The sequence below is a fragment of the Kogia breviceps genome, chromosome 14, assembly GCF_026419965.1.
Source record: "Kogia breviceps isolate mKogBre1 chromosome 14, mKogBre1 haplotype 1, whole genome shotgun sequence".
Lineage (NCBI taxonomy): Eukaryota > Metazoa > Chordata > Mammalia > Artiodactyla > Physeteridae > Kogia > Kogia breviceps.
In genome coordinates, this window is record NC_081323.1 from 65606585 (window position 1) to 65627306 (window position 20722).

At 46.4% G+C, this 20722-nt stretch overlaps 2 protein-coding genes across 12 annotated transcripts in view; one reads left to right on the forward strand and one right to left on the reverse strand.

Annotated features, from left to right (window-relative positions):
• The window catches only part of NDE1 (nudE neurodevelopment protein 1), a 29569-nt gene extending 16627 nt beyond the window's left edge, over window positions 1–12942 (forward strand). For 2 of the 6 annotated variants that reach the window (XM_059038304.2, XM_067013501.1), the window contains exons 6-10: window positions 6389–6525; window positions 8048–8227; window positions 9522–9613; window positions 10660–10811; window positions 11631–12924. In XM_059038304.2, the coding sequence (XP_058894287.1) occupies window positions 6389–6525; window positions 8048–8227; window positions 9522–9613; window positions 10660–10811; window positions 11631–11724 (655 nt within the window). In that variant the 3' untranslated portion in view covers window positions 11725–12924. Of the gene's footprint in view, window positions 1–6388; window positions 6526–8047; window positions 8228–9521; window positions 9614–10659; window positions 10812–11499 lie in introns of all 6 variants that reach the window. The other 4 variants (XM_059038309.2, XM_067013503.1, XM_067013502.1 and 1 more) reach the window with 3 other exon arrangements.
• A 790-nt stretch (window positions 12943–13732) lies between these two features.
• The window catches only part of MYH11 (myosin heavy chain 11), a 122078-nt gene continuing 115088 nt past the window's right edge, over window positions 13733–20722 (reverse strand). For 2 of the 6 annotated variants that reach the window (XM_067013499.1, XM_067013497.1), the window contains 2 exons: window positions 17569–17607; window positions 13733–14439 (listed from right to left, as the gene is read on the reverse strand). In XM_067013499.1, coding sequence (XP_066869600.1) covers window positions 17577–17607 — 31 coding nt within the window. In that variant the 3' untranslated portion in view covers window positions 13733–14439; window positions 17569–17576. Of the gene's footprint in view, window positions 14716–17568; window positions 17608–20722 lie in introns of all 6 variants that reach the window. The other 4 variants (XM_059038284.2, XM_067013498.1, XM_059038282.2 and 1 more) reach the window with 2 other exon arrangements.

Here is a 20722-nt window from a genome sequence, read left to right on the forward strand (position 1 = left end):
CACCCCCCCGCCCCGTTTTTTCCACCACAAAAGAGCATTCTGTATTCAGAATGTATGTACTATTGTACATCTTGCTTTGTCACGTAATAGATTTTGGAGGTCATTCTGCAGTAGGACACAGAGGATTCTTTGTTGTTGTTATTTTTTCAAGTGAATATTTTATTGTATGCTTGGTATTGTATGATACATAATTATTTATCCATCCCCCCCCACAGCTGGATATTTGCTGCATTTCTGTTCTTTTGCAGTGATAAGTGTTGCTGTAGTGAATGATATGCATTGCTTGTGTAGATGTATATCTGTAGAATAAATTCCCAGAAGTGGAATTCTTGGGTCAAAGGACATATGCATATGTGTTTTGATAGTTTTTGCCCAGTTGTTCTCTACATTTGTACCAATTTCCATTCCCAGCACCTATGTGAGTAAGTCTCCATTTTCCAAATAGCTTCACTAAGCAGTGTTTTTCAAACTTTGGATTTCTGCCAATCTAATAGGTGACAAAATAGGTACATTTCTGAATTATGAGTGATCTTGAGTTCCTTTTCATATATTTAATAACTGTTTTATTTCTTTTTCTGTGAACTCGTTATCTTCTTGCCTGTTTTCAAATTGGATTGCTGGTTGTTTTTTCTCATCAGTTTCTAGGAGATGTTTATATATTTATTTATGATACGAATTGAAAATGTTAGGAGTTTGTCATTTGTCTTCCATCTTTGTCTACTGCATATGTTACTATTGAAAGTTATTTGGATTTCTGTGTAGGCACATATATCTGCAGTCCCACATTTATAAAGCAATTAATTAGCCTATGTTTCCTTCTTGTATTTTTATGTTTCCTTTCTTTCTTTCTCTCTCCTGAAGATGCATTGGAGTCACATTTTAGCCAGATGCTGAATAGTTGAATGTTAAAATCAGATGTGGTAGAGACCCAAATCATCTTTATAGAACAAGTAAAGTTTTGGAATACTGAAGTTTTATTTTAAAAAAACTTTAAAACATTACAATTTACAATTTCATTATAAAATTTTAATAGTTATATGTGGAAAACTTGACCGTCTACTGCAAGAACAGTAATTTCTCAGCACCATCAGCTATTTGCTTATTTTGGTCTCCAACTGTACATCCATAAAACCAAATGACTCACTTTTAACTGAGGAAGGAGATGACCTTGTGAAAGGATAACCTTGAAAGACTCCAGGCCTAAATGAATTAACTAAAAAGTAATATATTCCTTAAAGGGTATTTAATATGTGAATGCCAGGATGCCAACAAATTCAACAAAGATTAAAATCGATTTAATCTAATTTTTAAAAAAATTGTCTATGTGTTATTACATAGACACTTTTTTTTTTTTTTGGCTCTGCCACATGGCTTGTGTGATCCTAGTTCCCCAACCAGGGATTGAATCCAGGCCCCTGCGGTGGAAGCACAGAGTCCTAAACAGTGGACTGCCAGGGAATTCCCTACATAGACTTTTTTATTTTTAATTTTTTGTGGTAAAAAATTTGACATCAAATTTACCACCTTAACCATTTTTAAGTGTGCAGTTCAGTAGTGTTATATGTATTCACATTATTGGCCAACAGCGCTGAAGAACTTTTTCATCTTACAACATTGACACTCTATACCCACTAAACATTAATTCCACTCCCTGTTCCCTTCAGCCCTTGATAATCACTTTTCTACTTTGTTTCTATGATTTTGACTACATTAGAAACACCATATGAATGGAATCAAATAGGATGTGTCCTTTTGTGACTGGCTTCTTCTCTTAGCATAATGTCCTTGAGATTCGTCCGTATTGTAGCATGTGACAGGATTTCCCTTTTTTAAGGCTGCATAATATTTCATTGCATGTATGTACTGCATTTTCTTTATCCATTTATCTGTCAGTGGACACTTGGGTTGCTTCCACCTGTTGGCTCTTGTGAATAATGCTGCAGTGAACAAGGGTGTACGGATACCTCTATGAGATCCTGCTTTCAGTTCTTTTGGATATGTACCCAGAGGTGGGACTACTGGATCATACAGTAATTCTACTTTTAATTTTTTACAGAACCTCCATACAGTTTTCATAATGACACACCATTTTACATTCCCACCACATCGTCACCAACACTTGTTATTTTCTGTTCTTGGGATGGAAGCCATTCTGATGGGTGTGAGGTGATACATAGACTTTTAAGTATTTATTGGCTCAAAGAGGATATGTTCTTAGTTATCTAACAGATGTATCTCTTAATATTCATATTTATTGAAAATCTCTTTTCCTGCTTAACTGTTCAGGTTCTCATAACTGTCCATGAGATTAACAGCTTTCACAGTTTTTATGTATTGCAGCATTTTACTCTTTTGATAATAAATATGCAAATATATCAGTTGACAGAATTTCACCATATAAAGGACATAAAGCTTTTTCCACTCAGGGGACAACTAGGATGCTTACCTTTATTTGAAAGCAAATAGTCACATAGTAACAATAAGTCTCCGTGCTGTGCCCTGCTGATATTACTGACTCGGGGTCATTGATCCACACAGGTTCAGGAATGCCAGAAATGCTGCTGAAGTTGGTTCTCTGGCATTCCAGAAGCCAGTAGTAGATTTTGACCAAATACTGAGCTTAAATTTTTGATATAGTTGGAATTCATCTTCGGGTGTAGCATGAGGTGTGGATCCAACATTAATTTTTTTCCAGGTGGCTACCTGGTAGTCCCCAGACCTAGAATTGAACCAACCATCTTCTCATCAATGATTCGTGATGCCACCTTTATCATAAATTAAATTCTCATATGTATTTGGATCTATTTCTGGACCTTTGGCTCTCCTTGGTCTGTCTGGTCTTATAACTGTTTCACTTTGCAGCACACTGTTCATTACTGAGGCTTTAAAGAGCATGTTCTTTGTATCTAGGGGAGCTAGTGCCCCTGTTCGCTTCTTTTTCAGAGTTCTTTTGGCCAATTTTTTCTTCCAGTTTTATTGAGATATAATTGACATATAGTACTATATATGTTTAAGTGAATAGCACAATGATTTGACTTATATGCATCCTAAAATGATTATCACAATAAGTTTAGTGAATGTCCATCACCTCAGATACAATATTAAAAAATAGAAAAAACTTTTCCTTGTGATGAGAACTCTTAGGATTTACTCTCTTAACAACTTTCATACATAACATAGAGCAGCGTTCATCATAATTATCTTGTTGTGCATTGCATCCCTAGTACTTGTTTATCTTTTAGCTAGAAGTTTGTACCTTTTGACCATCTTCATCCAGTTACCCTTCCTTCTATCCCCCGCGTCTGTAACCACAAATCTGATCTCTTTTTATGAGTTTGTTTTGAACTATAATTGACCTACTGTGTTAGTTCCTGTTATACAATATAGTAATTCAGTATTTCTATACATTTCAAAATGATGGCCACAATAAGTCTAAGATGTCACCATACAAAGATGTTACATAGTTATTGACTGTATTCCCCACACTGTATTTTTCATACCTGTGACTCATTTATTTTATTTTATTTTAAAAATTATTTATTTATTTATTTATGGCTGTGTTGGGTCTTCATTTCTGTGCGAGGGCTTTCTCTAGTTGTGGCAAGTGGGGGCCACTCTTCATCACAGTGCACAGGCCTCTCACTATCGCGGCCTCTCTTGTTGCGGAGCACAGGCTCCAGATGCGCAGCCTCAGTAATCGTGGCTCACGGGCCCAGTTGCTTCACGGCATGTGAGATCTTCCCAGACCAGGGCTCGAACCCGTGTCCCCTGCGTTGGCAGGCGGACTCTCAACCACTGTGCCACCAGGGAAGCCCCTCATTTATTTTGCTGCTGGAAGTTTGTACCTCTTGGTCTTCCTCACCTGTTTCTCTCCTCTCCCTAACCTCCTCCCCTCTGGCAACTACCTCTTTATTCTCTGTATCTGTAACTCTGTGTCTGTTTTGTTGTATTTGTTCATTTGTTTTGTTTTTCTTTAATTTTTTAATGCTGGTTTGGCCAATTTTTTTTTTAAAGATTTATTTGTTTGGTTGGTTGCGCTGGGTCTTAGTTGCGGCAGGCGGGCTCCTTGGTTGTGGCATCTGAACTCTTAGTTGCGGCATGCATGTGGAATTTCGTTCCCTGACCAGGGATTGAACCTGGGTCCCCTGCAATGGGAGCATGGAGTCTTACCCACTGTGCCACCGGGGAAGTCCCCATTTGTTTTATTTTTTAGATTCCACATATAAGTGAAATATATGGTATTTGTCTTTCTCTGTCTTTCACTTAGTATAATACCCTCTAGGTCCATCCATGTTGTTGCAGATGGTGACATCTCATTCTTTTTTGTAGCTAACATTCCTCTCCTGGCCATTCTTGTTTCATTATCACATCATATTTCAAATCAGTCCCCGGTGCCTGTGTCCCCCAGTAAAAACCTGTTCATATTTTTATTAGATGGTGTTAAACTTATTAGGACTTATGGAGAATTGATTTCTTTATGGTTTGGGGTCTTCCTCCCCATAAATACCATATGTCTGCATTTTGACAAGCCTCTGTGCCCTGCAATAAAATCTTACATGTTTCCTGTTACATGAATTCCTAGCTATTTCATCTTTTTTTGTTGTTGTTTGACATGCCAGCCTTAGGGTCACTTTAACTGGTTCCAGTCTTGTACTCTAAAAACAACAAAGGATGATATTTGTTTATTTATTAAATTTATTTATTTATTTTTGGCTGTGTTGGGTCTGTTGCTGCGTACGAGCTTTCTCTATTTGCAGTGAGCGGGGGCTACTCTTCGCTGTGGTGCACGGGCTTCTCATTGCGGTGGTTTCTCTTGTTGTGGAGCACGGACTCTAGGCATGCAGGCCTCAGTAGCTGTGGCACACGGGCTCAGTAGTTGTGGCTCGCAGGCTCTAGAGCACAGGCTCAGTAGTTGCAGCACATGGGCTCAGTAGTTGTGGCGCATGGGCTTAGTTGCTCCAGCGGCATGTGGGATGTTTCCAGACCAGGACTCGAACCCGTGTCCCCTGCATTGGCAGGCGGATTCTTAACCACTGCACCACCAGGGAAGTCCCAAGGGATGATATTTAAATCAGGCACTTTTGGTAACTTTATCTTCTTTACCTCTAAAGACCCTTTGAGGTAGGAACTAATACAACTCAATCTGGACATAGTAGAAAGTGGTGAATAAATGAATGATTGATCCTCACTTTGCCTTTGGAGGCCCAGAGGCCCAGAGAGGTTAAGTTGCCTAGGGACACTTAGCTAGTCTTACACATTAGAGCAAGGTGTTAACTCCTGGGTTCCACTCCAAAAAAATGCTTCTGATCACCATGAGATACAGTTACGGGGACGTTAAAGGTTTTCTGGAGACAAACGCAGGATCAGTGAGAAAAGTTGCTGACATTTATTGAGCACTTATGTGTGAAACATCTGTTGTGTGTTTTGTGTGTTGCTGCACTCCCCAGCCCCCAACCCCATGCAGAGGTTCTGTTATTACCTCTGCTTTGCATGTGTGGAAACTGAGGCCCAGAGAAGGTAGCTTGTCCAGACAATTAGACAGATTTTCTTATTGCAGCACTTGTCAGTACGCTTTTTTTTTTTTTTTTTTTTTTTTTTTTTTTGCTGCATTGAATCTTCATTGCTGTGTTCGGGCTTTTTCTAGTTGTGGCAAGCAGGGTTCGTTGCAGTGCACGGGCTTCTCATTGCAGTGGCTTCTCTTGTTGCGGAGCACGGGCTCTAGGTGCGTGGGCTTAGTTGCTCCTTGGTATGTGGGATCTTTCCAGACCAGGGCTTGAACCTGTGTCCCCTGCATTGGCAGACAGATTCTTATCCACTGTGCCACCAGGGAACTCTGCCAGGGCCTTTAACACGGCATTCCAGTGGCTATCTACACTGTCCAAAAGAAGCAGTTGTTAGGGCAGCTGGGCTGGGGCTGGGCGTTGTGAACCTTTTTAACTTTTTAAGGTAACTGAGGGATGAAGATGGCCTCCCTTAGCTGTTTAAACGCGTGTTATTACATTGCATGTGCATTTTAGTGGGATGTCTGAATGCTGACTGCATCTTGAGTCTCCGAGACAAGATGGAACATGCTGCATCGTGGCATCTGACCGGGGCCTGTCTATGGTCCTAATTAGGTCCTGGCTCGTTGCTAAGTGCTTTATGGACATGATCTCATTTAACCTCCCGGGACAGCCGTGCGCACCTCGTGAGCTGAGAGGTTCCCACTGTGCAGGTGAAGAGCTGGGTCCCAGAAGGTTGAGGGGCCTGCTCAGCTCTGTGGGATTAGGACGTGCCAGAGCTGGGACTTGCACCATGTGTGCATGACCCTTCTTGCTTCCCGAGTCTGTAGGTGCCAGATGGATACACCGTCTGCTGTCTTGGGCAGCTTTGCTTGTCTCTCACCCAGGGCTACGATCATGTCTCTTGAGGACTTTGAACAGCGCTTGAATCAAGCCATTGAAAGAAATGCCTTCCTGGAGAGCGAACTGGACGAGAAGGAGAATCTCCTAGAATCTGTTCAGCGACTGAAGGATGAAGCCAGAGGTCAGGAGGCCTTGGCTTTGCTCTGTGTGTTTCACCACCGTTGTGCCCTCTCTGGGCCTAAGGGTGTCCTGTCCCACAGCATCACCCAGCATTACCTGTGTTCCGAGGGCAGGGACCACACCGGGCAGGCTGAGCCTTGGTCCCCACCCTATGCTAAGAATTGTCAGATGTCCAACCCTGTAGAGACCCTTTGTGGATATTTAAGCCCAGCATCTGCTTTATGCTCAGCAGGAGCACAGGAGTTTTGTGGGGAGAAAATGCCTGCTGATGGAATTGCTAGCCAGCCCATTACTTTTGTGACTTGATGGCTGCTGGTACACGTGGCTTGGAACTCCAGAATCTCATCAGCATTTGCTCTTTGGAGGTAGCACTTCCAAAGGTAGCGCTTTCTAACTCTAAGACATTAGCAAGTCATCCAAGTTGGGTCCATAAGAGATTTTGTTAAAGTCAATTAATTGTGTATGACATTCATTTGGTTTCTAATGTGTAGCCAGTAGAAGGGGGTTTAGAAAGGAAAACTCTTTTAAGTTTAAAAGGTAGTTGTTCCTAAATGCCCATCAGTAATGAAGTACTTAAGTAAATTACATAGATTTATTTTGTGGAATGTTAAACAGTTGTTCAAACAAATACGGTATAGATATAAATGTAGTCATAGAAAGCTTGTTAGGGGACTTCCCTGGTGATCCAGTGGTTAAGACTCTGTGCTTCCACTGCAGGGGGTTCGATCCCTGGTTGGAGAACCAAGAATCCCGCATGCCGCTTGGCCAAAATAAATAAATAAATAAATAAGCTTGTTAGGACATACCATTGAAGGGGGGAAAACACATAGATAGTAGATGTATGTTTCTTTTTTTTTCTTTTTTTTTTTTGCGGTACGCGAGCTTCTCACTGTTGGAGCCTCTCCCGTTGCGGAGCTCAGGCTCAGTGGCCATGGCTCACGGGCCCAGCCGCTCCGCGGCATGTGGGATCTTCCCGGACCGGGGCACGAACCCGTGTCCCCTGCATCGACAGGCGGACTCTCAACCACTGTGCCACCAGGGAAGCCCTAGATGTATGTTTCTATTTACGCTTAATAAAAGTTATTCATCTTATATGCTTAATAGATACATGTATAAACTCTGTGAAATGCAGAGAAAAAGGATTGAGAAGATCTCCCTCATGTTACAGTGATTAGGAGTGAGGAGGGGCATTTGAGGACGGGTTGGGAAAGCACATTTTCTCTTAGTATTCTGTGTATACCTTGATACATTTGAATTCTCTTAAAACAGTAAAAGCAGTAGTGTATGATCAACTAACATGATTTGAAAAAAATTTTAAACCTTTTTGTTTTTACTCAAAAGAAAAACCATGTAGTTTTGCAAGCCTTCTGGGCAAGGTCCTGTGGGGTTTGCTTCATTCAGGGTTTCCACCTGGAGTTTTTCCACTCTGGTGGTTCTTCTTGCTGACCCTTGTCTCCTGTTGACCCTCCCCCTGCCCCATCACTCAAATCAGGGACTTAATCTGAATCCTTTTCCTGGCCCAGATTTGCGGCAAGAATTGGCTGTGCAGCAAAAGCAGGAGAAACCCAGGACCCCTATGCCCAGCTCTGTGGAAGCTGAAAGGACAGACACAGCTGTACAGGCCACTGGTTCCGTGCCATCCACCCCCATAGCTCATCGAGGACCCAGCTCTAGCTTAAACACACCTGGGACGTTCAGACGTGGTAAGGAGGATGGGAATCAGGAGGGTTCTCTTGGCTTCACAAAGCTTTCCTGGGTGAGAACCGGGGCGGGTCCTGGGTGAGAGAGAAGCAGGACCAGGCTGTACAGCAGGGAGCAAACTGGGGTGCTCACAGGGGCAGACCATTGTGGTGGGTGGGAGGAGCCTCTTAGATGTAAGACGATAGGGAGTAGTGGAGTCTGCGGTAAACTAGGGAATGGAAGCCTCATCCAGAGGGGGCAGTTGCCACTCTGCTTCTACCTCAAGAGGTGTGGGCCCAGCAGACACTCTACTCTTCACCAGAAGCCAGAAATCCTCTTGTCTAATATGAAATCTCCCAAATTAAAAATTTCAGTAACCAAATAAAAAATTTAAAAAGCATTCTATGGGTCCAGCAATACATGATCTAGAACTGGACCCAGCATAACCTGTGCTATGCAGTAAAAACCAAGAAATTTGAGTTCTTCCCCAGCCCCTCTGCTGACTGATTAACTGTGAGGCTCTGATTGGGCCACTTATATAGTAAATAATAAAAATAGACAATTATTGAGCACTTAGGGTATGCCAGTCCCTCGGCTTACTGTGCTTTGTATTTACATATGACCTCACTGGATTCGCACCACGGCCCAAGACACAAGTAATGCAAGTGCTGTCCCCATGTGATGGGTGAGGAGACTGAGGCCCTGAGTTAAGGAGCTGGCCTGACATCACGCAGCTGGCAAATAGCAGGCCAGCTCCGGGGTTACACCACCACATGCTCCCTGTCCCTCAGCTTGTGCCCAGGATGAAGAGAGTGTGAGGTTTCCAGAATCCCAGTCTAGACCACAATTGAATAAGCACATGACTCAGCTGGGCCTCAGGTTTAGCAGATCTGGGCAGGGCCTGAGATCCTGCGTTTCTAACAAGCGCCCAGGCGGCTGGTCCTGCTGCTCTGTGAGCCCTGCTTTGAAGAGAGAGGAGGCTCTGAGGAGTAGAACCCTTACCAGTGGGGCTTGTTCAGATGCTGTTAATGTTACTTAACTGTATGGAATTCCTAGAAGCTTAAGAGGGCCTGTTTTGATTTTGTTTAAAAAGAATAGCAGGTAAGGATAAATATTAAGTATAGTCATTATAAGGCTGCAAGAAGTTGGTCATCAGATGCTCTTGTTATGTTAGGCAACAAACCATTGACCAAAACAGGGCAGCGTTGGGATCAGAGGGGCTTGCTCTCCCACCTCCGGGTTTCGCATTCAGAGACGTTAGGGCACAGACTTTTGAGTGTGTGTTGGTGTCACGTGTGTATACTTTTGCACACGCAGGTCTGGACGACTCCACTGGGGGGACCCCCCTCACGCCGGCGGCCCGGATATCTGCTCTCAACATTGTGGGAGACCTACTGCGGAAAGTGGGGGTAAGACAGTGCTTCCCCAGGGTCTGTGTGGTGTCTTCTGTCTTCAGGAGACTTGAAGGGTGACCTTACCTATTGCTTCCCCTCTGGCAGAGGCTTCATGAGGTGCAGGTGTAGCCCTGGCTCTCGTGTCCCTTACAGTCGCTGTGCTTCTGTGGGTGTTGTTTCTGACAAACACCCAGGCTCTGACCCTGAGTCACCCTTTGATCCCCAGCTATATCTTTCTTTCCCTGTACCATTTTCCCTGGCAATTTGGGAGATTCGGATGGTATCGATGATATTTTTTCTTAATTTGAAAAAACTGAGAAACATTTGAAAACTGCCTTCCCTTTTAAAAATTTCTCAGGGAGTTAAAGGGAAAATCTTGAAAGGCTAGGGCAGAGAATGTGACCTTACAGGTTTTATGTTAATTCCAGGGAAGGAGTCTTCTGTGCTTAAGAAATCACATAGATATTCTCTGTAGTTGTTTTTCTTAGTTTTAAAAATGATGCCTGGAAAGCCACAGAGTTTAAGTCCTGCCAGTCTGTCATTGACCAGAATGTATGCATTCAGAGTTAACAGAAGCTTGCAACTCGTTTTCTATGTTTTTCCTTTTGGCTTTCATTTTTTTGGGTTGCTGTTATATAAGCAGGTTTTTATGTTTAGTTAGAGTATACAGAGGCCCAGGGTGATGTCAGTACCCATTTGGTTTCCAGAGGGCCTGTTTACAGCGAGGCAAGTCCTTCAAACCTCCTGCCACTTGGTGCATGTTTTACAAGGTAGTGGAGAGAGTGAATGTTTCCAAAAGTTGATTTCGTATTTCTTGTAGGCAGACTTAAATCATAGGTCGGACTGGGGGCTCTTCTGGAAGCTCCTAAATATCTTAGACTACCAGTTCTACAAGTTGGACGTACATTGAATTTGGGGATGGGGTGGGGCATGCTTTGGGATTCTAACACACAACCCAGTTTGACAACCACTGTCTTAAACTATTATTATGTATATGGGCTCTGGTGAGAGGCAAGAGTTCTTGTCTTCAACTTGAGACAGGAAAGCATATTTATCTCCAGGCTCTGGAGTCCAAACTTGCTTCCTGCCGGAACTTCGTGTATGATCAGTCCCCAAACCGACCCAGTGGCCCAGCCTCAGGGTGGGGGAGCAAGAACAGAGACGGAGGCGACAGACGGCCAGGCAGCACCAGCGTGCCTCTGGGTGACAAAGGGTCAGTATCTTCTGCTGTTCCTCCTCAGTGTCGGGAGAACCCATCCTCTCCAGCTGGTAGCCTCTGACCCCTGACCCATAGCCATTTTTCAAAGTCGCAGGATTATGTCAATGAGGTATTATCCTCTACCCCATCCCTTAAGACAGAGTTAGGTGGTGTCTGCTGGTTTAGGCAAACGGCCAAGGAGAGGGTCATTTTTATTACTTGATTCCTGGTCATGCTGTGAGAATGTCCTTTGTGTAAATCACTCCCTTGTTTAGGACTCAAGCTTCAAACACTGCTTTGCTTCCCCCAAAAGAGGATTTTTTTTTTTTTTAACCTTTAGAACCTTCAGGAAACTAAATCAGCCAGACTAGATTCCTGAAGCCAGTCACCTGATTGGAAAACACAAATCTGACCTCTGACAGCTTCATTTATTTTCTTGCCTGAAGAAAATCAGTGCAGCTTCCAGATTCTAGAATTCTGTAAGATGTGCCACAATCTCACTGGACCCCAGGCCACGTAAATCTGGGGGCGGTCAGTGGCAGACAGAGGACAGGAAATGAAGAATCGTTCTCCCCAGCATGCACATAGCTTCCGGACCTTTAGATGTGGGTGTTTTTTTGGAGCATCTTCTGCGACTGGGCTTTTTGCATGGCCTTGGGCACATGAGCCCTAGATAGCCAGTGTCCTTTTCTTCATTTCACAGGAGAGAAAATTGAGACCCAGTGAGACACTGCTCCCGACCTTGATATTCACTCTTATAACTTTGTGGGCCCCCGTGCTAGCCAGTCTGTAACAGCTGTAATGTCCGCCTAATTTGGTTTGCTCTGTCTGAAGGTTGGGAAAACGCCTGGAATTTGGGAAGCCGCCTTCAAATATTTCCTCACCATCGCTGCCGTCAGCCCAGGGTGTAGTCAAGATGTTGCTTTAGGAAATCCACGGAAGCCAAGGCCCTGGTGTCTGTGCAGGAGTCATTTTACCCTCCTTCCCTCTTTAAACTAGGTTTTTGGTTTTTTTAAGTTAGTTTGAGAAATAGGAGCAAGCAGTTGCACTAGCCAGTGACAGTGGGGGGCGGGGATCGCCTGTGGCCCTGGGTCGTCGTCCCCAGGAAGTGCCGTCTCATAACCCCCGGCCTCCTTGTCGGGGTGTTGCCAATGGACAGGGACAAAGCGGACCCTCTGGAAATGGTGACGTGGGTGCTGAGGCTGCCCCATCATTTTCAGCAGACCTGAGTCCTGATTGGTCTTGAGAGGTGTTTTTCATGACCGGGGACACCTATAAAGTGGGGTCTGAGCCCATCTCAGGCTCACTCCGGCCCCCACTTTGCTGGAGCTTCTTCCAGAACAAAATCTCCAGTGCTGTTTGGCACAGCAGGGATCAGTGCACTGAAATCACATCTAGGGGTGAAGAACAGAACAGGCATGAACCTTTTATTTAAACTGTGGTGTGGTGTGTACCTCTGAGACTTTTAAATCTGCCTCTCACTGAGGTTTTTAGAGGCATGCTTGAGTTTCAGAGTACGTTTTGTGGGACCAGGTCAGTGGAAGCTCTGTGTCCTCTTTAGACCAATCCTGGCTGTAAGTTGTCCTGAGCCCCTCTGTCCTGGCCTGGGGGTGACCTCTGCTTCAGGACCCTTAGAGTCTGTGGGGTGTGATGGCCTTGGTAATGCAGCCCCTAAGAATAGGACTTCATTCAAAGCCTTGATGAAATAATTGGGGTGGCCTTCGGATAAGATTAAACCACCAGGACTGTCGGTGGGAGGTTCCTTATTAAAGAAGAAACGAACCCAGGATTTCCACACAGATGGCGTGCAGCTCATCCCTGCTGGTTGTGAACGGCAGTCTCACACTTTGGACGCAAGTAAAAAGAACACATGAATTACAGCGCATGCGTGCAGCTTAACGGCCTTCTGTTACTAAGTTATTTTTCCAAAAGAACAGCAAAAATATCCTTGAGTTGAAAACAGAACTTTTCAAATGCTACTGAAATTCAGCAGAGAATTAAACTTGAGTGCCCACTTCGTTGCCCTGGCAACATTCTAACCTATATCGGAAAAAGATGTACTTTTATTTTTTTAAAAGAACAATAAAATCAAGAGAAACTGGTTTTTAGCTAGTTTGTGGTGGTCAGTAAATGCTGCTGCCTTTGTGCTTCTGTGTTTACTATCTGGTGATCAAAAACTTTTGTTTTTTTAACCAAGTGGCTATGAAAGAAACTACTTTTTAAAAGATTTCCTTTCAAGTCAGCTTCTTAGAATTGTATTGGGACACGCGTGTGTCCTGTTCAGGGTGTATTAGCATTTGGTCATTCAGTGCGTCCTTGGTTTCTGTAATTCCCCTCTTTTCAGTCGGTTTGATCCCATGGAGTTGGTGTATGGAATCATATGTGTTGAGTGGAAACTTCACCAGGGATCTCTGTCTAGGACATGCAGGCCAAGGAAGGGATGGGCCCGGGCCTGGTTTTTATGGCCCTCACGCCAAGAACGGTTTTTACATTTATGAAGGGTGGTTTAATTTTTTTTAAAAAAAGACAAAAATGTGACAGAGACCATGATGGAGGCTAAAATACTCAACTTTCTGGGCCTTTATAGAAAAAGTTTGTCGAGCCCTGCCGGGCAAAGTCTTGTTTTAACTCAAACATTCGAGGAACTTGCATTCTTCACATTAAATACGTGCTGTTTTGATTGATAAATATGTTCCTCCCTGGGCCACGAGCCGCCCACCTCCTGTGTGGAGGAGCCCCTCACTCACATTCACTCTGTGTATCTTCTGTTGGCTAGTTGTGGAGTCTTGGACGATTCATCTCACCTCCCTGGGCTTCAGTTTCCCCATTTAATGAAATAATAACCCTGACTTCATAGGGTTGTCGTGAGGATTAAATGAGGCCACCCCCCCCACTCTGTCCTTTTTCTCTAGAAAACGACAGAAAAGTCAACTCCATTCTAGTGATTTATAACCTTTTATTAGTGAGGGTGTCCTTAAGTACAGCTGGGGTGCATATAAAACAGTGTGACATTCCTGCTCTTAGCCGTTTGAGCGGCGTCTCCTTTTTAATTCACGTGACTACAGAAGGCACTTGGTCTCGGTGAACTGTGTGCATCTGATGTGCGGGAACCAGAGGGAAGAGGAATTGTCAAACCAGGGCCCACCGGGACGATGGAAGAGTCCACAGGGCGGGAAGGGCTGGGGGTGGGGACAGTGGCACCCATCGTGGTGACTTTCTCCCCAATTCATGTAAACTAAGTTGCCAGTGATTAGTTACCATGGATATATTTTTCTAAAAATTCAGTATCTGCACAGTTCTCGGCAGAGGGAGTGGGTGTGTCTGTGTCTCCTGTTGGGTTTTTCTCCTTCGGTACATCGTTCCAAACTTAAGTTGATGCCCTGAATGCAGGGTGGTGGTCTTTATATTCATCGTGAGGGGTGTCTGTGATGTTTGGAGTTTGAAAATGGATTTAGACGGTGCTAAGAGGAGTCCACTGGATTTGGTTCTGCCCTGTTTTGAGCAAGTTGTTCATTCACTGGCTTTGGTTCCGTTGAAGTCTGCATCGCGAGCATCCATATCCTCTTCAGAACCGTCCGCGTTTTCAATAACTCTACGTCCTCCAGACCTTCTCGAGGGAACAAAAGAGGTCTCATTCCCTCGCCTGTGGGTGTTAAGAAAACACACGTTTCTTAAGTACAGAAATCTCCCTCGAGCTTGGAAGAGATTTTCAGACGGGGCAAAAAAAACCCAAACAAACTCAAAACAAATTGAGACGCATATATTCAGGTTGAAGTGAACAAATCCTGACCCGTATGGGTGCATTTAATCAGCTGGAATGTGGGGGCAAAGTAGGTTTTTCAAAGCAGGACCATCTGCTTTAAAAAATGTCTGGCTTGGTCGTTTGCTGACCCACGGGATTCTGGTCGGCTGTGGATTTCTGTTTAGAAAAGAAGGAAAAAAGGCAAGTGGGGGTGATGGCCTCATGGGATTATTCCTACACTGTGGAGCAGGGATGAGGGGGACCTGTTGTGTCTGCACCTGCTCGCTTTCAGAAGGAAAAGGGGGGAGGGGTTTAGGTTTTGAATTGGAGGAAGGTGAGAATGACCACCAACCCTTGAGAGGGAAGGAGGTCCCTGCGTGGATGCCAAGGGTGCTGTCTGGTTAAAGGCACCTCACTGCTCTGTTTTTATGGAGCAGAATTCTTGTTCTGAGTTCCCCCAGGGCAGGGATCGCGCCTGTTTTGGGTGCACCATGGCAGGCACCGTGCAAGGCATAGAACGGGTGCTCAATGAATATTTGTCAGAAAAACATTAGACATGTTAATCCAGGGTGTCTCTTAGCCCTAGCTAGCTAGGTGGGACACCCCTTTCTCTCTGTCCTTTCCACTCCTGTCTCCTTTCCTCCGTGCTGCTGGATGCCCTTTTCCCACAGGGCCTGCCCTGGTCACCTGAAGTGAGGCTTTGCGTAGGAGGGCGGGGCAGGCAGGAGGAGGAAAAATCAGACCCGCCTGCACTTAACCTCCACTGTTTGGAAGGAAAGTTTGCCTTCTTTTCAGCGACCACAACAAATAATGTTGTGTGTTGGGCTCCAGCCATCTGACCCTGTTTGACAGGTCTTCACTCATTTTAGGATGTCTAAGAAGAAAGCAAGTATTTTGCAACAAAAACGACCCGCTTCGCCACACAAAGGCTGGACAGAAAAGCCACGAGGGTGAGCCCATCCCAGTGAACCCAGCCCGTCAGTTCTTTAGTCAAAGGGGGCAACTCAGGTAAGACAGGAAGCATAAGCAAGGCCCAGAGATTTCCTGATCGTTGACATGGGGCTTCCCACCACGAGCCTTCTGGGGTCCAAGGGTGGGAGGAACCTGGGATGGTAAAACCCACTGGGGACGGTGGATGGTACTTCCCAAGGGGCAGCGATCAGGAATAAATACTTAGTAGCTACTGCCGACTAAAGACCTGGGTCAGCCTCACTCCCATCAGAGGGAAGCTTCTAGGCCTCCAGCTCCTTTTATTTATTTATTTATTTTTAGCTGCACCTCAAATGCAGAACTTCCCCAACCAGGGATTGAACTTGTGCCCCCTGCAGTGGAAGCACAGAATCCTAACCACTGGACCGCCAGGGAAGTCCTCCAGCTCCTGTGGAACTAACTTTCTATCACTCAGTCTCTAGAGGTTCTTTGAAAGTCTTCCTTCTTTAGCACTGTGTTCTCAACTCGGGACAGAGTAGGGTCCCGGCGTGCAGGGCTCAGCAGCCATCCACACAGCTCTCCTCCATGTCTAACCCTCCAGGTTCAAAACTGGATGGGATGGCCTGCAGCTGGAAACAGTGGCTCGGGCTCCCTTTGTCTCTCCAAAGAGTCTGCATTTGCTAACTAGAGGAGTTTAACTGATCAATGTGCTCCCTTGATCTAAGAAGTAAATCAATCGCGCCTGGGTCCCTGTAAACCCCCTGCGTGGGCACCAGTCCTGAAGCCGGTCTGTTCTGGTTCAGGGGCCTTTCTTGAAGGAACTGGCTTCAAATCCTAGGCAAAGATTGGCACTGGCTATATCTGTCACAGGAAGTAAAGGACCCCTCTAAATTTTTCTTAAAGGCTCTGATCCTGGAGAATTTGGATTCTATTCATGAACTCAGAAACGTATCTAAGGTACTCTTGGCATCCCAGGGATCGGCACAAGAGCGTGAGCACCTGCTGCTTTGCAAGGACTCAGTTTCCATCAATGGGTGGGTCCTACACCCCAGCCAGCCCTAGACTCCAGCTTATCCCGTGATCGGGATGTGCTGGCAGAAAAACTGCTCAAAAGCCATGTCTTAGAGGCGTGATGCTCCTGCCTAAAACTCCTGCCAAGACCTCATCCAGCTTTAAGTATTTGGGTAGTGACAGCAAGGCGGGATTCTCCAAGAGAGAAGACAGACACAAGGCAGAGCTGGCTGGGCCTCTCAAGGAGGATGAGGCGAAAGCCAGGCCCCAGGTGCCTCACTTCGTGTGTGAGGACGTTGTTAGGATCCCAGAGAAGTCGAGGCCTCTCAACCCTGTCTTGTGAAGGCCCCGTTCGCTCCCTGAGTCTTGGGTGTCCATCCCTGGTCTGTGAACATGTGCCCGTGAGACCTCCAGTAAAGGCTCCTCCTGGACTGCGCCTGGCCCTGTGGTGGCCGGTGTGGCCCTCGTGCACTGAAGATGCAGTAGCAGCTGGCCCTCGCTGAAGCCCCACGCAACCCCAGTGAGACATCGGGGTGAGAGCTCGTTTCCCTCGCACACGTGTGTGGAAACCCCACCTTGGGAGGCACATTGCTGGGCTGCGCCCACCGTGACCCTGTGCTTTGCTAATTCTGACTTGTGAGCCAGACCAGCCGGATGGAAGCCATTCTCCAGGATGGTACCCAGACAGTGGAGCTGGCACATCTGCTCAGCGTGGTGTCTGAGCCAGACAAGGGAGTATGGCACAGCCATGGCCTCATCGTTACAAGGGGCCTGTCACACAGGTAAGAGCCATCCAAGCCACACGCAGCCTCTAAACTCTCAGCACACGGCGACAGGCCACATCGGTGTCACGTCACACGCCAAAGCGGGAGGGAGGAAGGAAGGAAGGAAAATGGGTAGAGATGAGGTCTTCTTGTGTCGATGTTGGTTTTGATGAAAGACAGTTTTGAACTAAGATATCTAAGCCTTCAGATTTTGTAGGAATCCCAGGAATTTGCAAGGGCCACAAAAGGGGGGGGGGCAGGTTGGCAGAAAGGAAATGGAAACCAAGAGCCACAGACATGAGCCGCGAAGCTGCAGGCATGATACCTGGTGAGTCATTGCGGAGTTTCCTGGGGGAGGGGGCCTCTGAAACAGAGAGAGAGAGTCCCCGGTGGTTACCATCCTCCCATTCAAGTGCAGTTGTAATCATCAATGCATTTGCTTCAATTAAATAATTAAAGGCACCTTAAAGTCACCCTTACCGTGGAGCACCTGAAGCCACGAGCTCTCAGAGAGGCTGACACACAAAAGGACGAGCCTTTTTTTCCCCAATTAAAAAGCAAATTTCTGTCCTTCAGAGCTTCTCTGAAGAACTCAGGTGGCTTCCTCCCATTCTGCATATCTGTTCAGGAAGGTAAAGGAATCTGAGTAAGCTAGTCCAAAATATCCTTGTGGGAACAGAACCTGAACAGACCTGGGCAAGGAGCCCACAGCAGCCTCTCACTTTAGTATCGTTACTCTGTCTTCGTTGCCTTTTATGCCCATAGCAAGACAGTAGAGGTAGGCACCCTGGGCGGCTCCTGTGGAGATGCCTGGTGGTGTCAGGAGTGATAGGTGCGTTGGTTGGGCTCTAAGCAGGGCTTGTGTTGGGATTTACCTGCCTGGTAAAACTGTGTGAAACTTGCTTTGTAATTTCTTGCTCGCTGAGGAGCTGGCTAGGCTTGCCCACCTCACTCAAGGCTCTAGTGCTTGAGTTTGTGCTTTTGTACATCTAGAGGACTCAGAGAAGGTGGAAAAGGTAGGACCCGTCTTCCACTTGTATGTTGTGTGCGTGTTCATATTAACTGTAAAAATAGGTTAGTCCGATGCCAGCCTGTACAGCCCAAGAAGGGTCGTTGTCTGGGGCAGAACCCAAAGAGGATGGTCAGCATGCGCTGCAAGAATAATCGGTCCCAAGAAAGGGAGCAGTGACAACAAAAGGGTGAGAGAGCTGGGGCGGCTGACTGCTGTCCCACCGCTCAGCCCGCCTCCGAGGAAGGGCAGCGTCCAGTCAGCAGCTGAGTAAGTGCTGGGGGGGCGTCCAGCAGTGGGCACGCACCACCCCTCACCTTGCACGGGCAGGGGGCTCCTTCCCAAATCCCTGTACTCTGAGCCAGTTGTTCCTTTTCCCCTCCTGAAAGCGGTTCGGGCTTTCCCCTTGTCTCGTGTAGTGGTTCTCAGAGTCTGGAGCCGAGATGCCAGGTGATTACAGAGGGTTCCTAGGTATGCCCTTGGACTGCTGAATTGCACAGTGAGAAAGGTATTCCCTTTTCCACTCTTAAATACATCTGATTATGTCAGAAAATGTTTGGTGCTAATGTCTTTGTCATTCCCTTTTTAACTGAGAAGTCTGCCTTCAGGTCATAGTCATCAATTTGTGGCCACAACAGCTAGAACTCACTATTGTTTAGTTTTCACTGTTTTAACTTCATTGTGACCTGTTGATGGAAGTCATGCTGGTTTAACAGTACAGGGGTGGTAGGTTTCATTTGTAAATAGACATGTATGATTAAATAGTTAATTTCAAAGAAAACATCAAGTCAACAAAAGTACAGGCGGTAAGACAAAATGGCAAAGGTGGTATGAGAACGCCTGAGGTTGGAGAAACATCACCTCTGACTCAACGATTGAAGGTTTATTCTGTGCCCAGCACTATCCCAGACACTGGGGATGAATGAGCAGACAAAGCCTCTTGTTCGTGGGCTCGCAGGCCAAGAGTGAGGGCAGACTGTGTACGAGATAAGTAAAAGAAATAGCAAGTTCCATGATGACAAGTGGGTAAGAGAGAGGAGAATGGTAAAGAGCAAGGTAGGACATTCTAGTAACATGGGTGAGTGAACACCTGCAGGAAGGGAAGGAGGGGCCAGCTAGCGCAGCAAGCTGGGGGAGGGGCATTCCAGGCAGAGAGAGCAGCCAGTGCAAGGGCCTTGAGGCAGTGTAGGAAGAGGTGGAGGTGGAGGGGTAATTTAGAAGGCAGAGTACAGAGATCACGTAGGGCCTAGTGGAGCTAACCATTGTGAAGATGTTACTTTGGCTCTGAGTGAGGTGGAGCCCCCATAGAGGGCTCCAAGCAAAGGAGGGATGTGATCCAGATCCATTTCTGTGTTGAGAACAGACTATAAGGGGCCAGTATGGATGCAGAGGCCCACAAGGAGGCTGAGAAAGTTGTCTAGATGAGAGGGTAGTTTGGACCAGGGTGGCAAGCAGTGGTTGGATTCCGGATGTAGAGTATTTTTTAAGGGAGAGTTGACCAGATTTCCCAACAGAGTGGATGCAGGGTGTAAAGGAGAGAGAAAAATAAAGAATGAGCACAAGGTTTGTGGCCTGGATTAATGGTAACTTCAGCTGTGGAGGATTGTGAGAAGAGCTGGTTTTGGGGTGAAGGGGTTCAGTCAGGGCTCAGGTTGGGGTATGTTTAGGTGTGCACTGCCTGTTAGGCATTGAATGGGAATGTCAAGGAGGTCTGGAATCCCAGGAAGTCTGGGCTGGAGATAAACTAGGAAGTCACTAGCTATAGATGGAACTTTGAAGCCACCAGGCTGATTCAGATCACCTAAGGAATGAGCAGCAGTAGGGAGGGAGAGAGGACCAGGATGGTGCCCTGGGGCAGGAAGACGGGGTGGGGGGGGGTGAGAGGACCAGGATGGCGCCCTGGGGCAGGAAGACGGGGTGGGGGGGGTGAGAGGACCAGGATGGCACCCTGGGGCAGGAAGACGGGGTGGGGGGGGGTGAGAGGACCAGGATGGCACCCTGGGGCAGGAAGACGGGGTGGGGGTGGGGGAGAGGACCAGGATGGCACCCTGGGGCAGGAGTGGGCAGAGGTGGGGATGGGGAGAGGACCAGGATGGCACTCTGGGTAGACCAACAGCAACTGGGCTTTGAGATGAGGTACCAGCAGAAGAGATGAAACATGGACAGAAAGGTAGGAAGGATACCAGGTGAGGGTGGTATCCGGGAGGCCCAGTAAAGAGGAGTGATGGGCTATAGCATATGCTGCTGAGTCAGGTGAGGACTGAGGACTGACCACTGAGTTAGAGTTTTGTGGTAACAGCAGGGAAGCGGGGTTAGGTTTGTTCACCTAATGGAATGACTCAGTGAGAGAGAACACATCACAAGGGAGAAGGGTAGGACTTTCAGGAACAACGTCCTCAGTTAAACAAGAGGGGGGTGGGTCTGATGGTGGACAGTTGGTGCTGGACAGTTGAGCACAGAAACGGGGGGA